The sequence below is a fragment of the Syngnathus typhle genome, linkage group LG6, assembly GCF_033458585.1.
Source record: "Syngnathus typhle isolate RoL2023-S1 ecotype Sweden linkage group LG6, RoL_Styp_1.0, whole genome shotgun sequence".
Taxonomy (NCBI): Eukaryota; Metazoa; Chordata; class Actinopteri; order Syngnathiformes; family Syngnathidae; genus Syngnathus; species Syngnathus typhle.
The window spans coordinates 16,942,224-16,959,617 of record NC_083743.1 but is presented as its reverse complement, the minus strand read 5'-3'; the positions used below and the strand labels follow the sequence as shown (position 1 = coordinate 16,959,617).

The window sequence follows — 17,394 nt, the reverse complement described above, 5'->3', positions numbered from 1 at the left end:
CCAGACCTGGAGGCGGGGATCGAAGTCGAGCGTCTGGTGGCCGGGCCTTCGCCCAGCCCGAAACGGAAAAGTGGGTCCCCCTTCCCATGGGCTCACCACCAGTGGGAGGGGCCAAAGGGGTCGGGTGCAGTGTAAGCTGGGCGGCAGACTGGGGTGGTGGTTCCCCTCTTTAAGAAGGGGGGCCGGAGGGTGTGTTCCAATTACAGGGGAATTACACTCCTCAGCCTCCCTGGTAAGGTCTATTCAAGGGTGCTGGAGAGGAGGGTCCGTCGGGAGGTCGAACCTCGGATTCAGGAGGAGCAGTGTGGCTTTCGTCCTGGCCGTGGAACAGCAGGATCCTCGAGGGTGCATGGGAGTTCGCCCAACCAGTCCACATGTGTTTTGTGGACTTGGAGAAGATGTTCGACCGTGTACCTCGGGAGGTTCTGTGGGGGGTGCTTCGGTAGTACGGAGTACCGAGCCAACTGCTTAGGGCGGTTTGGTCCCTGTATCACCGATGCCAGAGTTTGGTCCGCATTTCCGGCAGTAAGTCGGATTCGTTCCCAGTGAGGGTTGGACTCCGCCAAGGCTGCCCTTTGTCACCGATTCTGTTCATGATTTTTATGGACAGAATTTCTAGGCGCAGCCGAGGCATTGAGGGGGTCCGGTTTGAGGACCTCAGCATCGCGTCTCTGCTTTTTGCAGACGACGTGGTGCTGTTGGCTTCTTCAGGCCATGATCTCTAGCTCTCACTGGAGGGGTTCGCAGCAGAGTGTGAAGCGGTCGGGATGAGGGTCAGCACCTCCAAATCCGAGTCCATGGTCCTCGATCGGCAAAGGGTGGAATGCCCTCTCAGGATCGGGGATGAGATCCTGCCCCAAGTGGAGGAGTATCTTGGGGTCTTGTTCACGAGTGAGGGGAGGGACTATGTCTCTCAGCTGGCCTGGGAACGCCTTGGGATCCCCCGCGATGAGCTGGATGAAGTGGCTGGGGAGAGGGAAGTCTGGGAGTCCCTCCTGAAGCTGCTGCCCCCGTGACCCAACCCCGGATAAGTGGAAGGAGATGGATGGATGGATGGATGGATTTGCAACTACATATTAGGTCTTTCACTTCAATCTATCTACGTAAGTCTGAAACATTTTCTTATGTACCCAAAAACTGTTTACAGTACAGTCAAACCTCGGTTTTCGAACGTTCCGGTTCTCAAACAAATCGAAATTCGAAAAAAAAAAAAAAAAGAAAAATCTCGATTTTTTGCTTCGGTTGTTGGATAAATTTCGGAGGTCGAACCTCGCGAGATGAGCCGAGAGGACCCAAAAAAACCCGACCGCGCGGCCCGGATGCCAACTGACTCCGTTGTTATTGTATTTTTGTTACTTTGAGGATTGTATTAACCCCTAATCATGCCTCCAAAGAAAGCAAGTGGGAGCAGTAAAGCCATCCTAAAACACACAGATGCTCTTAAACCAATGCGACGGTGAGCGCCCGGCGCGCTGCGGTTGCGCGATCGGACCAAACTAAGCTCCCTGCGCACTGAGGTCCACTTACATTTTGCAAAGTACATCAGGACTTAAAAATGTTTCCATTATTCGTAATGGGAAAAATAGATCTCCTGTCTCATGTTCATCTTTTAACTAACTTAATATCCCAAATACAAAACATACTATAAAAAAAGACATGCAAATCGAGCAAGTATATACTGTACATACAGTACCTCAACCTGCTGTCTGAGACTGAAGGCCTCTCCAGTCAGCATATCTTTCTCTCGTGCCAGTTTCTCTCTGAAGGCCTTTTCCCTCTGCACCTCGTCCTGGGCTGCACTGAGCTCACTGTCGAACCTGCACAGAAACACAAATAACACAGATTACTAACATGAAACATGAACATGTTGACATTTACAGTATGTGGCTTGATTGAGAGACGGATTAGATTAGACAGTGGGAGTGAATTTTTCTGTGCTTGGGCATACACTGACTTCCTCTGTTTCTTCTCCAGATCATGGTTGCGGCTCTGTTGGCCTTCCAGGTGAAGTTTGGTGTCCTGCAGTTCGGCTGTGAGTCTCTGTGTTTTTTTCTTTAGCAGCTGGATATTTCGTTGTGATTCCTCATTATCAGCCTGTAGGTCACCAATCTACACAAACCCAATGGAAATAAATGTGTTTTACATTTGGGATAGTTGTATATTCCAATATTCATGTTCTTTTCTTTAGCTGATTCTTCATTATCAGCCTGTAGGTTACCGATCTACACAAACCCAATGGAAAAAAAAAGAGGTTTACATCTGACATAGTTGTATATTCAGATATTAGACTACTCATTTTGTCAGGAACCTCCCACATCCCAAAAATATGCTTGGTAAGCCGATTGAGCACCCCAAATTGCCCCTAGGTGTGAGTGCGGATGGTTGTTCTTCTCTGTGTGCCCTGCGATTGGCTGGCAACCGGTTTAGGGTGTCCTACGCCTACCGCCCGATGATTCCTGGGATAGGCTCCAGCGTGCCTGCGACCCCCGTGGGGACAAGCCATATAGAAAATGGATGGATGGATGGATGGATGGATGGATGGATGGATGGATGGATGGATGGATGGATGGATGGATGGATGGATGGATGGATGGATGGATGGATGGATGGATTATTCCTGCTTTATCCCTTTTTCATCAATCTCATATGTACATTAGAAGTTACATCAAGACAGCTAGTAATTATTGTTAATAAGTTGCATATAAGGCACTGAGGTTGTGCAAAAAAAATTCTTCCTATTTATTCACATTGTGCAATGTCTAAAAACAGCAGTAAAATCCGCAGCAAAACAGCCGCAATTGCAGCAACAGTTTGGTTCAATATCTCCTCTCTACTCTCCCAAACAGAGTTTTGTCAGGTTAGAAGGTCACCAGGAATGAAAGCTTCATAGTTCTTATCAGGCAACTAATTTCTAACAGACTTGTGCATCAGTGGTTCCTGAATTGAATATCTCAACTAATTTACTTTCAATTGAACTTGATTTAGCAGGATTCTTTTGTGGTAAAAATTGAATAAATTGAATGCCTTAATGTGTGCAAAGGGAAATTCAATTGAGATGTTAAAGTGGAAATGGAAATGTGGCCAGTTTGTAGGGTCACATAATTGTTCTGAATGGTTAAACTGTGATAGTGAATCTTGTAGTAAAATTTTTAAAACTATTAATATTTATTGAAAAAACACTCCGTTTGCAAAACTCTAAGCACCATCACTGCTTAGCACTGAGTTTGTAATTCTGTAACGCACACTTTGAGTACCCAGCACTCGAATTGCAAACGTGTAAAATCAACTCATTACTTGGACTCAATTTTCAAATGATCAACACACTCCTTGCAAAACCACTATTTTTACACTATTCTGCAACATTTTACAGGAGGAAACTATTTTAGATAGTTCACTGCAATCAGCCTGAGCAGTAGAAATAAGCCACAGGGTAAGCTGTTTATGTGGACGACAACAGAGGGAAGGCAGAGTGAGATTTGTAGGGGACTGAGGAAGGACACGTGGAGGTGACCGACTACCCGACATCCGCCACAACCAATTGAACCCTGGGTTGACTGACTCCTGGCTCCGCAGTCCTTAGCCTTGGGGTTCAATTAACTTTTACATCCGACACTGTTATTTTAAGCAGACTGTCTTTGTTGATTGCTATTACTTAGATTAAGATCAGTTGGCATTTTATGACTAATTTAAGGTAAATCCAAAGTGTTCACATATTTTTTCTTGCAATGTAAATCAGTCAAAACAACTGCCATTATTAGAATAGATGATGCCATTGGTGTGCCATTGTATGCATGATGCAATTATTTTCTTACCCTTCTCTCCAGCTGCCGTTTGTTCTGCTGCTCAACTTCCAGCTTGTCATCAAACTCCTGCTGCAGTCGCTTCTTGGTAAATTCAATTTCTCTGATAGCTCTTTCATACTTCAGTCTCCACTCTCCCCCTGCCACATTACCACATTTGGAGTTCACACTTCACAACTGAAGTTTAATTGATTTGGTCCCAATTGTAATTTTAAAAAGGAACCAAAGACAACATTTCTGAGTGTGCATTCTGCACACTGCTTGTCAGGATTAGGACTCAGGGTTTTAGGAAATGATAACTAGACCATTTCACCGAATTGGTGTGATTTGATTTTGGTAAAGCTTTAAAATCAACATTACATTGCTGTCTCACTTGCAAATCCGAATAAAACTGAACATAAATTGGACTTTTTTTTTTTTAAACAGGGTTCATAACCCAAAGGGTCATTCCATGACATCACAGTTGCGAGGTCTCAGGTCTCAACCAATTCCGGTTCACCGTCAACAAGACGCGCAGGCCCCCAAGCCGATCAGACCACCCAAGTCGGCCTGGCACCTATACCAGTTTCAGGGTTTGCGGGGTTTTTTTCATATCGAACATTATTTCAAAGGGATTTTCTATTAATATGTATCAATTGCAAAACAAATTGACACTGAATTATGTCTGGGCCCTATGTCAAAGGAAATAATCCAAACGGTTTTCGAATGATGGCCCATCAAATATTGGGTTGATTTGACACGCCCACTTCGGGGTTCCACGCCCACTTTTGGGATCCAGGAGTCGCACATAAAATTTTGGACCAGGGTGTTTGTGTACCGTATTAAAAAAACCTGATTTAAATAACACTGAATCTATTGGTGACTTCAAACCTTCACACAGTATTATATGTAGGGGTGTAACGATTCATCGATACACATCGATTAATCGATATAATGCTCTACGATTTATTGGCATCGATGCTAAACGTTAACATCGATTTATATTGCCGTGTTTGACCTCGGACATGAAATCCAGTTCATTGTTGCTTGCTTCCTCTTTCCAAGAGCAGTGCGCGGCGTTGTTGTGTTGTGAGCAGAGCAGGCACGTGAAAGGGGAGTCGACAACTAGTACGCGGCTCCTGGGCTGGTGCTATGGCTAGTGTCCAAAAAGACGAGGAAATTTGCTCCTTAGGCTTCAAGTCATTTGTTTGGAAGCACTTTGGATTCCAAAGAAAAGATGGCTCAACGGACAACACACGTGCAGTTTGTAAATCCTGCCATGCGGTGATCAAATATTCAGGGAGCACAAATCTCGGCGCACATTTAAAGAAAAAACACGACATCAAAGTTCAGTGTTAAAATAAGCACTTTGTATACTACGATACTCTTGTAATTTCCTAAATAAAGAGTTTCCAGTACCTTGTTGATTTTGCGTATGAATTGTTATAAATCGGGATATTGTTCTATATTTTTTATTTAAAAAAGGCTTTAAGATATCGGCAAATATCGTATCGTAGTTCTTTGTATCGATATGATATCGTATCGTGACAAAACCCGCGATTTACACCCCTAATTATATGTATTGTTTTTAAATCTCTACATTGGTTCATCTTCAGGGGGCCAAGACCCCCATGCCCCCACCCCTACTAGTGACACACTTGGCACTTGGAGCCCTTCTGTACACCCACCAAAGGCCTGAGTGCCTTGAAACTCTAAATACAATACATAACAGAGTTATGTTATGTTAAATCAGTTGAAACCCCAGCAACCCAAAACATTTCCAAGACATGGGCCCCCAAAATGTAAACAAAATGTGCTGCATCATTTTAAAAAATCCACTTTACAAGTTGCTCTAAAAATATTACGTCTGTGCTATTTTTAAGCGCAGAATCTGATAGACGGCGCCAGAATACATGGATACAGTGATCCCTCGCCACTTCATGCTTCACTTTTCGCGAATGCACTACCTTGCGGGTTTATAAACGATGGGAGAACGGTGTTATCAGCGTGTATTTAAACGCCGGGGCATGCCTCTGAGCAATGTGCGTCACTGCGGACAAGCGTGGGAAGCACGGCAGCCAGCCTCTCACGAACGAGGCAGGACAACCATGAACACGGACTGTTTATTTAGGAAATGTGAAAAGGGTAAAAGGGAGGCTGGAATGCCAACAGAGCAGGTACACGAGGCGACTGATGAGCCTGTCAGCGAGCTTGCGTCGTGCGTTGTAGTGGCACATAGCGGATCAGGCAAATGGGAATCAGGTGGTAGGCGTGTGTGTGTCAAAGCAGACGAAACAGCCAGGACTGACCGGCGTACGGCGTCTATATACACGCCCTAATCAGCGGTTAACACGGGAAGATGGTGGCGATCAGCACCGATTAGCACAAGCAGTTCTGTACTGGCCACATACGCCCCCAAGGTGTAGCGTGCAGGGGAGGGTGCGTCAGCCAGCCAGCAGGGTGATAGCGGTGATGTGACACAGCCGTGCACGCAGGAAAAATCCACCGCCATGCAGAAATCGGGACAGTGGCCAGCAATAAGCACTCATAGCGCGGGACACGCTTCACTTGTTCCAAGACCCCCCCACGATAGGCGAAAATCTGCAATGCGGGGTCAATATTTGTACGATATCCGCACAAAACTTTAATAATTTTATTTTTAAACACGTTATTGTAATTTTTAAACACGTTTGAAACAAGTTAAACTCACAAAAAAAAAATTAGGGCTTCACTAAAACTCAAAGTACCGTATTTTCACGACCATAAGGCACGCATAAAACCCTTTAATTTTCTCTAAAAACAAAGGTGCACCTTTTGTGTGGACCAAATTAAAAAATGTGTAAAGTTGTTTTGTGTGGCTTCCGTAATATACAGGCGTAATATGAAGACCCGTTGAACCAATCAGAGGACATATATTTTACATACATACGTAGATCGGGACAAAAAAAAAAACAATCAGAGGACTAGACGTAACACGTAGAGGAGTACGTACCTTCGCCGCCATTGGTAAATAAATACTATCGTTTGTGCAAATCTGTAAAGTTGTTGTGTGGCTTCCGCCACACAGGGACATAATATACAGGCACTCGATGAACCAATCAGATGACATTACGTTTTACGTCGATCGGGGCGGTAAACCAATTAGACGACTGGATGTAGTAACACATAGAGGAGTACGTACCTCCGCCGCCATTGGTAAATAAATACTATGATTTGAGTAAAATACGTACCTCCGCCGCCATTGATAAATAAATACTACCGTTTGTGCAAATCTATAAAGGAAATCTCTGCTACACAGAGACGTAATATGCAGGCACCCGATGAACCAATCAGAGGACACTACGTATTACGTAGTTCGGGGCGGTAGACTAATCAGAAGACTGGACGTGACACGTAGAGGAATACGTACCTCCACCACCATTGGTCAATAATACTAACGTCCGTGCAAAGTACGTACCTATGTCGCCATTGATAAATACTAACGTTTGTGCAAGTCTGTAAAGTTGTTTTGTGTGGCTTCTGCCACACAGAGACGTAATAAACAGGCATAATATGTAGACCCGATGAACCAATCAGAGGATATTACATTTTAGTACATCGGGGAGGTAAACCAATCAGAGGACTTAACGTAACACGTAGAGTACGTACCTCCGCCGCCATTGATAAACAAATATAATCGTTTGTGCAAAGAAAACAGCATTAGGACTCTCTAAAATGGCATAAACAAAGAGACATGCTTACGAGCCACAATTCAAGCTTCCTGGAAAGCGGAAACGTGACAATGACGAGACAATGACGAGGGAAATTGGCATGTCAGATAGCGAACTTGCCCAACTGTTTAATTGAATACGGAAGATGAGGACTTGGACGGATTTGCGTATTAATATCGATCAACAATAATGTGAGTACAGTCGAGTACATGGTGAAACAGTAGAATAAAGTACAACCAAACTCACTTTCTTGCTCCCGTGACGGTTTGTTTGTTTACCGTAAATCATGGCATGCATGCGGCCTATAATGTGGGGATTAAATACAAAATATGCCCCGTAATTTGGTCTGCGCCTTTTCACCCGAAGCGCCTTACGGTCGTGAAAATACGGTAACAAAAAACTACCGTAAACGTTTCACAGCTCCGCTCTGCTCTTGCCATGTTGGCCAGCTGACACGCTCTCGCACTGGTCCGGGGGGCGCGCATATCCAAGGTGAAGCTGTGCGCGCTAATCAATGCTGATGGTTGCAACCTGTGCCTTTGTTACCGGCTAATTAGGGCATGTATTTAAACCCCGCAAGCCCGTCAATCTGCGGTTGTCTACCTCGATACAGGTATGCCTGCCACCTGGTTCTGCTATGCCACCTGATTCCCATTAGCCTGATCCGCCGTCTTGATCTTGTGATCAAGATGGCGGAGCGTGCACACGCAGCGACCTCTCTCTGTTCCGCCCGAACGGTGTTTTGTTCGTTTAATGAGTGTTTGTCCGACAGTTTTACGTTTTTGTCTCATCGTACTACGTCGTGCTACAAGTACAGCAGGCAGGTTCTGCTCGACATCGGCAAAAGCGAGTTTTGCGGCGTTCTGAACTTTGAAGCAGAGACATTAAAGGAACTCGGACTGCTCCGGCCTGAAACATCCTGCTACTCCTCCCCTGGATAGAAAGCGTCGGAAGCGGTGTGCGAGGAGGCAGAAGAGGGGCAAGGGCGGAGGCGTCCGGACCAGGCTGGCGGCCAACCCAGCTCGCCCGGCTGTGCCTTCCATTCTTCTGCTGTCCTTCTTTACCTGCCAAGGGAATTTACTGCGATTCTGCTAGTCGCGGTATACATCCCGCCTTCCAACGTTGAAGGCGACAGGATCGCGGCTCTTAGTGAACTGTACCAGGCTGTTAGTGAACAACCATCCATCTTCGCTGGGGATTTTAATCATGCTAACCTACAGTCTGTTTTTCCGAGGCTTCACCAGCATGTTAATTTTCCAACACGTGGTGACAGCTTCCTGGACCTGGTCTACTCTACACATAAAGGAGCTTTCAAAGCCGCCCCCCTCCCCCATATTGGACTTTCTGACCATATCACTGTTATGCTTATGCCTGCATACAGACAAAGGGTGAAAGCATCCGGGCCGGTTCGCAAGCGGGTAAGAGTGTGGCCTGAGGGTGCCTCTGATGCGCTTCGAGACTGCTTTGGCACTACTGACTGGGAAATGTTTAAGGAGGCGGCCACTTGCAACAATCGGACGGACATAGTCAAAGTCAAAGTCAAAGTCTGCTTTATTGTCAACATCTTCACATGCCGAGACACACAAAGAGATCGAAATTACGTTTTCCCTATCCCACGGTGACAAGACATATTACACGATAGACATACAAGTAAATGACGCAATATAAAAAACAAGAAGGCACAAACAATAAATAATAAGAGTAACAATAAATAATAAATAAATAGATAACACAACGAATAAAAGCCAGTGCGCATACAGACAGTAAAAGTAGAGGACGCTACGCAGAACGGGGAAGCGAGTTCAGAGGAGGATTCAGTAGAGGAGTATACTGACTCTGTTTCCTCTTACATCACAAAGTGCATTGATGATGTGACCCACACAAAATTCATCGTCACTCGGGCTAACCGGAAGCCATGGCTAACAGGGGCTGTCCTCAGGCTGCTGAGGGCCAGGAACAAAGCCTTCAGAGCGGGGGATGAGGCTGGCTTGAGAACAGCGAGGGCCGACCTGTCCCGGGGCATCAAGGAAGCGAAAAAGGCAGTCTCTTGCAAGATTACCGCCCACTTCAAGAACAGCAGGGACGCGCGGAGCCTATGGCAGGGCATTCAGACCATCACGGACTACAAGCCCGCGCCGCAGAGCTGTGAGGGCAACATCCGTCTGCTCAACGATCTGAATCGCTTCTTTGCTCGCTTCGACGCTCAAAACAGCACTTGCCCGCTGAAGACCCCTCCCCCTCCACACGAGCTGCCCCTGTGCCTCTCTGCCGATAGCGTGAGGAGGACGCTTGCCACTATCGACACCCGTAAGGCGGCGCGCCCTGACAACATCCCAGGTCGAGCGCTGAAGGACTGCGCTGGGGAGCTGATGGGTGTCTTCACGTACATCTTTAACATTTCCCTGCAGCAGGCCATCGTCCCATCATGTTTCAAGGCTGCCACCATCGTACCTGTGCCAAAGACACCTGCTCCGTCCTGCTTCAATGACTACCGCCCCGTGGCACTGACGTCCATCATCATGAAGTGCTTTAAGCGGCTTGTCATGGAGCACATCAGATCTATTCTTCCCCCCACCATAGACCCCTTCCAGTTTGCGTACCGAGCCAAACGGTCCTCTGAGGATGCCATCTGCTCTGCCCTCCACTCAGCCCTCACCCACCTGGAGAGAAGGGACTCGTATGTGAGATTGCTGTTTGTGGACTTAAGTTCTGCCTTCAACACCATTGTGCCACAACGACTCATCTGCAAACTCGCCAAGCTGGGCCTCAGTACCTACCTCTGCAACTGGCTACTAGACTTCCTCAGTCAGAGACCTCAGGTGGTACGTGTTGGCGACAAAATCTCCGCCAACATCACGCTGAGCACGGGGGCCCCCCAAGGCTGCGTGCTCAGTCCGCTGCTCTTCACCCTGCTGACGCATGACCGCACTGCAACTTACAGTAGCAACCGCGTGCTGAAATATGCCGACGACACAACTCTGGTGGGTCTCATCACCGGGGGCGAAGAGACTCAATACAGGTCGGAGGTCGACCTTCTGGCCACGTGGTGCAGGGATAACAACCTCCTGCTGAACGTCAACAAGACCAAGGAGATTGTTGTTGACTTCCGGAAGGGTCACACCCAACACCTGCCACTGACCATCGACGATGTTGTGGTGGAGAGAGTGAGCAGCACCAGATTCCTGGGGGTGCACATCAGTGAGGACCTCTCCTGGTCCACCAACACCGCATCACTGGCGAAGAAAGCTCACCGCCACCTGTACTTCCTGCGGAAACTCAGACGGGCAAAAGCTCCTCCGGCCGTCATGACTACATTCTACCGTGGCACCATTGAGAGCGTCCTCTCCAGTTGTATCGCTGTTAAAGCAGACTTTGACTTTGTATAGCGCAATGCCTATTTCCTGATTCACTATTTCGCAAAAGCCTGTTTTTATGATCTGCTCTGGACTCTGTTTGGCTTAACATTCTGCCTGTCCCCGACCACGAGCTTGCAATGCCTGTCTGGTTTGATGAAGCACAACGCACGCTCACTGACCGGCTCGTCAGCTTGCCTCATCGTCCTGCTCTGCCGGCATTCCAGCCCTTCTTGTCTCTTTTTTCCTTTCATCAAACCCGTGTTGCATTTGGTTGTCCTGCCTCATTCATGACAAAAAGCGCAAATCAGAGATACTGCTGATTCTGCTGCAAAGCCGCGATGCACCAAATATATCCACAATATTTGTTTTCATGAAAACCTGCGATGCACTGAGGTCACATAAGGTGAAGTGCTAAGTGGCAAGGGATCACTGTAATTTTGAAGGTAGACACTTTGAATTGCTTGGCAAGGAAAACCACTATTCCAAATGACATGCTAGACACCCATACCCTCAAGAGGCCAACAAGATCCCAGATCCGAAAAGTCGGCGTGACATTCAAACTTAAAAGGGCCAAAATTTAAATACTGTTTGAATTTGAGGCCCCAATTGAATAAAAATCAAAAGAGGTGTCATTGGGGAAGTTCTTGAATTTTGGGTGGCTTGACATGGAATGATTCAAGACAGCATTTTTCTCAGTCCTGTTATCCTAATTAAAGTGACAATTTAAAAGCATGTTTAGAAGTTAGTAGGGGTGTAACGATTCATCGATACACATCGATTAATCGATATAATGCTCTACGATTTATTGGCATCGATGCTAAACGTAAACATCGATTTATATCGCCGTGTTTGACCTCGGACATTAGACGGGACTTTATTTTGAAATCCAGTTCATTGTTGCTTGCTTCCTCTTTCCGGGAGCAGGCACGTGAAAGGGGAGTCGACAACTAGTACGCGGCTCCTGGGCTGGTGCAATGTCTAGTGTCCAAAAAGACGAGGAAATTTGCTCCCCTTTAGGCTTCAAGTCATTTGTTTGGAAGCACTTTGGATTCCAAAGAAAAGATGGCTCAACGGACAAGACACGTGCAGTTTGTAAATCCTGCCATGCGGTGATCAAATATTCAGGGAGCACAAATCTCGCCGCACATTTAAAGAAAAAACACGACATCAAAGTTCAGTGTTAAAATAAGCACTTTGTATACTACAATACTCTTGTAATTTCCTAAATAAAGAGTTTGCAGTACCTTGTTGATTTTGCGTATGAATTGTTGTAAATCAGGATATTGTTCTATATTTTTTATTAAAAAAAATACATGTATCGATCGTAGAGCACTATATCGCGATATATCGTGAATGAATCGCAGCAGGCTTTAAGATATCAGCAAATATCGTATCGTAGTTCTTTGTATCGATATGATATCGTATCGTGACAAAACCCGCGATTTACACCCCTAGAAGTTAGACAAATTGCATCAGAGCAAAGAATATTGAAAGGTTTGATTAATTATAATTCAAAGTTTTACTGAAAAGTACCATTCAGCTTTTTATATATTTTTTTGCAGCTACTTTAGGGTATTTTATTTAAAAAAATTAAAATCATACTCGTGTCCAAAAATGATTAAACAAAGAAACTTTAGCCAATGTTTGTTGATTAGCATAGAGGATTTGGCAAATACATGCCCATACAATGCAAACTAGCATCAGTTCAATACAAACATGAGTCGGAGTTTGAACTGATTAGTTACCGTATTTTTCGGTTTTAGTCGCGTTTTTTTTTCATAGTTTGGGTGGGGGGGCGACTTATACTGAGGAGCGACTTATATGTGATAAACAAACCGCGATGTAGCAAGGGACTACTGTAATTTGAATTTCAAGTGACGTCAGCAGCGCGGCGCGGCGGTTGTTTACATAAAGGACAAAGATTCGATCACGGGATGACGAAGATGACGAAGGGCCCCACATACTACCAACATCATTAGCGGCTTTGTAAGTGACACAGAGGACTAAGAGTTTTAAGGATTTAGAGTGACACAGAAGGTTTGAAAAACTATTATGGCTTTTACGCACACCCGGTCCTACTCTACGGAGCTCTCTTTCACGTCCATGGATGGAAGTTGGGGGCCGGCGCTCGGCCGGGTGGCTGCCCGGGGACGGTGGATGGGGCTCGGACATGGCTTTTACGCACGCCCGGTCCTATGTTTTTTTTCACATTAGTGTGCATTTTATGGCTAAGAACAGCTCAGTTGCCTAGAGGTAGAGTGTCCGCCCTGAAACTGAAAAGTTGTGGATTCAAACCCCGGGTGGGTCATACCAAAGACTATAAAAATGGGACCCATTGCCTCCCTGCTTGGCACTCAGCATTAAGGGTTGGAATTTGGGGGTTAGATCACCAAATGATTCCCGAGCGCGGCACCGCTGCTGCTCACTGCTCCCCTCTCCCCCAGCGGATGGATCAAAATCACATGGGGATGGGTTAAATGCAGAGGACAAATTTCACCACAGCCAGATGTGTGTGTGTGACGATCATTGGGACTTTAACTTTAACTTTAATGCGACCTATATTCCGGAGCGACTTTTAGTCCGAAAAAGACGGTACTCTTGCTGTAGGCGCTTGTCTAGGAAAAGGTCTTACCTGATTCATCATCATCCAACACTCCATTGAGTTCAGAGGCCCTGATTAGACGAGCCTCCATTACTTCCATCTCCATGAATTCCATTTGCTTCTTCGTCTCGTCAAACTGGGCCTAATGGATACGTGAAAGCAAAAGATTGCTCTGAGCACAGGCTCAACAAGCGAAAGTAACAAAATCTTAAGTGAAAGTAACAAAAAACCAACATGTGCGTGCATGCGCGCGCGTGTGTGTGTGCGTGCGTGTGCATATACCTGCAAGTCCTTCATGTCCTTCTCAAGACGGAGTCTCTCGGATGTTTCAGTTTCCAGTAGCTGGGAGGCCGACTCCCCTGTATTCCGTTCATCAGTCAACTCCGATGACAGCTCAGTAATCTGATCATATCAACATACACAGACACACACACTTGAGGTTTTCCGCAATCTACTAAATATGATCATAAATCCTGGTTATCACAGTTATATAACATTATTAGTGTGAAGGCGAAGGCCTTCACACATAATATTCTACTTTATTGTGTGAAGGCGAACACTATTGTTATTCCTGTACTTTATTATTCTACAAATTCCGCTCACTTTTCTGACGCTTAACTAGCTTAACACTTTTAACTTATTCCAAATATTCATGACACAGTTGCTTGAATTTTTCTCATTCCAAAAATTACAAAATTCACAAATTTCCGGCAAATTTTTCCCTATTCATTCTTAATGGCACATTCAACATTTCACATTTACGTCGTTCCAGTTTGAAATTCACATCATTCAGCATATTCAAATAACATTGGAGACATGCCCAAACTTGCCAAATTAAAAAAATTCACGTTTTCATGTTTAAAATTTGCGAAACATTTCACAAAATTTCCTTTTTCACTTCTCATTTCTACATTTTTCAACCGATTCATCTCATTCCAACTTTCAATTGTTCGTCTTTTGCCTACCTATTCCACACCTTCCCACTTACCAAAAATTCAAAATTTTCAATTTTGAAATTCACAACAAATTTTTCAAAATTTAGTTTTTCCCTTCTAATTTCTACATTTTTCAACCGATTTAACCCATTCCAACTTTATTCACGTTGTTCACCTTATGCTTGCCATATTCACCCCTTTCACCCCCACTTCCACGATGCTTACACAATTCACCCCTTAACCCCCACTTCCAGTGTGGCGGCCATCTTGGATTGACCCTGAAGTGCCCCCTGAATGAACTGAGAATGAACCAGAAGTGCCCCAAATCAAACCGGAAGTCACCCAAATGAACCAGAAGTGACCTCAGGTAAACCGGAAGTGCCCCATATCAAACCTGTCAAACGGGCACTTTTTATTAAAGTGCCTCCAGCTCCCCGGTAACGGGTTAAATAAGCCGGGGCGAAGGGACTCGTCCGTAGCTGACCACCCGAGTTAAATTAATTCCACGAGAATCAATCCAATTTCTATATGACGCCAACCCCTCTCAAGCCATCCAACGCGCGAGCCGAGTAACTCAATTTGAGGCGAGTCGTCGAAATGACCGCGCCATAATGATGGCTCCCTTCGGTTGTTTGATGCTTTTGTTATGTTACGGATATTTTTAGATGTCTTTGTTAAGACCTCAAGGATTTGTTAATTAACTAGAGCACCCTCGCCCTAGCTGAGCTCAAGATAACTACTTCGAACCAGATCTGACAATTCCTGATGTTAAGGATTAAAGCTGTCTTCACTTTAAAAACAATTGAGCGGATTTAAAGAATGACTATGATAGGGAAATAAAGACATTTTAAAGTTGTAATTACCGCATATAAAACCATGCTCAACATAGTTAATACGAAATAATCGATACCGAATTAAGGCTTAAGAGATTTAATGAATAAGCAAGAAAAAGAATTAGAAGTCGAAAAAACAAAAAACAAGACTCACCCACACAAAACAAAAGAGGAGACTAAAGGTCTAAAATCCTATTTGGTTAAACAAGTCGAGTGATCGGCTGTCCTTTGTTCCAAAATCCGAATTCTGTTTAAAAAAGAGGAAAGGTCTGGCCGTGAAGGGCCTAGCCAAAAAAGTAAAATTGGCGACTTCCCCTTTCTGCCCGGGGCGGCTGTCTCCTCTGCCTTCCTCGAAGCTTAAAATTTGACAAAGTCTAATTCGAAGACTCTGGAAATTCATTTTAGTAGATTTTGGTTCAATCTCAAAAAGAATGAAAAATCCATCTTCGTTTGTTTACTCCGGGCAGCGTCACGGCTATCGCCCTGACCGCTCTGTGTCCGGGCAACATATTTATAGGCTTCTGGCATTACCTCATCGTAATATGTAGGTGCACCACTGGTTGTCTTGGCAACCTTGCTTCAAGTAGCAACCACCGGATGGAGATGTTTCCTGTTTTGCTCGTTCTTTCTTTTACTATTAGACCTTAATGTCTCCTCTCAACTTAATACATTCAGGTTTGGATGGAACACCAATGTTAAATACAGGTTGGACAAAACATTGCAACATGAATCACATATATCTTGTCTAATAAAGATCAATCTCAACTAGGGGTGTAACTCGCGGGTTTTGTCACGATACGATATCATATCGATACAAAGAACTACGATACAATATTTGCCGATATCTTAAAGCCTGCTGCGATTCAATCACGATATATCACGATATAGTGCTCTACGATCGATATATATTTTTTTAAAATAAAAAATATAGAACAATATCCTGATTTATAACAATTCATACGCAAAATCAACAAGGTACTGCAAACTCTTTATTTAGGAAATTACAAGAGTATTGTAGTATACAAAGTGCTTATTTTAACACTGAACTTTGATGTCGTGTTTTTTCTTTAAATGTGCGGCGAGATTTGTGCTCCCTGAATATTTGATCACTGCATGGCATGATTTACAAACTGCACGTGTCTTGTCCGTTGAGCCATCTTTTCTGTGGAATCCAAAGTGCTTCCAAACGAATGACTTGAAGCCTAAAGGGGAGCAAATTTCCTCGTCTTTTTGGACACTAGACATTGCACCAGCCCAGGAGCCGCGTACTAGTTGTCGACTCCCCTTTCACGTGCCTGCTCCCGGAAAGAGGAAGCAAGCAACAATGAACTGGATTTCAAAATAAAGTCGCGTCTAATGTCCGAGGTCAAACACGGCGATATAAATCGATGTTTACCTTTAGCATCGATGCCAATAAATCGTCGAGCATTATATCGATTAATCGATGTGTATCGATGAATCGTTACACCCCTAATCTCAACACATAATAGTACTTAACACAATAATGGGTTCCTCCAACTTAAACACATAAATTGATATTGCTCAAGCTTACATCTTAAAATTATGGCATAGCAAACTCCTATTCCAAAATTGTGTGTTGCTACGTGTTTCAACAGGTCGTGTCCTCCCAATTGCTAACAATTTAATTTATTAGATTTGTTCATTTCCATCAGGTCACCCCTATGTCAAGCTTTAACATCATCTCCTGGTGAAATTTTGAACTACTACATGCTTCGGGATAGCCAATGTGCCTGGGCCAAATTCAATACCTAATTTTACACCATCTCGTACCACCATGCCACTTGACAAACCGGAAGTGACCCAAATAAACCGGAAGTGACCCCAAATAAACAGGAAGTGACCTCAGCTAAACCGGAAGTGACCTAAATTGAACTGGAAGTGACCCAAATAAACCGGAGGTGACCTAAATTAAACCGGAAGTGACCTAAAAAAAAGTAATTCCCATTTATTCTCTATGGGGATTGAACATTTGCTCTAACTTCTACAATTTTCAACCGATTCAACCCGTTTCAACTTTCATCTGTTCATCTTTTGCCTACCTATTCCACAACTTTCAACTTACCGTTTTTTTCCGTGTATAGTGCGCAATATTTAACTAATTTATTGTCCTAAAATCTGGGGTGCGTATTATACATGGGTACAAAAAATTTTTTTTTTT

General features: G+C 44.5%; 1 protein-coding gene across 20 annotated transcripts in view; it reads right to left on the bottom strand.

Annotated features, from left to right (window-relative positions):
- myo18ab (myosin XVIIIA b) overlaps positions 1-17,394 on the bottom strand; it is a 212,181-nt gene that overhangs the window by 81,479 nt on the left and 113,308 nt on the right. For 17 of the 20 annotated variants that reach the window (XM_061280031.1, XM_061280032.1, XM_061280033.1 and 14 more), the window contains 5 exons: positions 13,730-13,849; positions 13,478-13,589; positions 3,813-3,940; positions 1,949-2,109; positions 1,694-1,817 (listed from right to left, as the gene is read on the bottom strand). In XM_061280031.1, coding sequence (XP_061136015.1) covers positions 1,694-1,817; positions 1,949-2,109; positions 3,813-3,940; positions 13,478-13,589; positions 13,730-13,849 — 645 coding nt within the window. The remainder of the gene's footprint in view (positions 1-1,693; positions 1,818-1,948; positions 2,110-3,812; positions 3,941-13,477; positions 13,590-13,729; positions 13,850-17,394) is intronic. The other 3 variants (XM_061280024.1, XM_061280045.1, XM_061280027.1) reach the window with 1 other exon arrangement.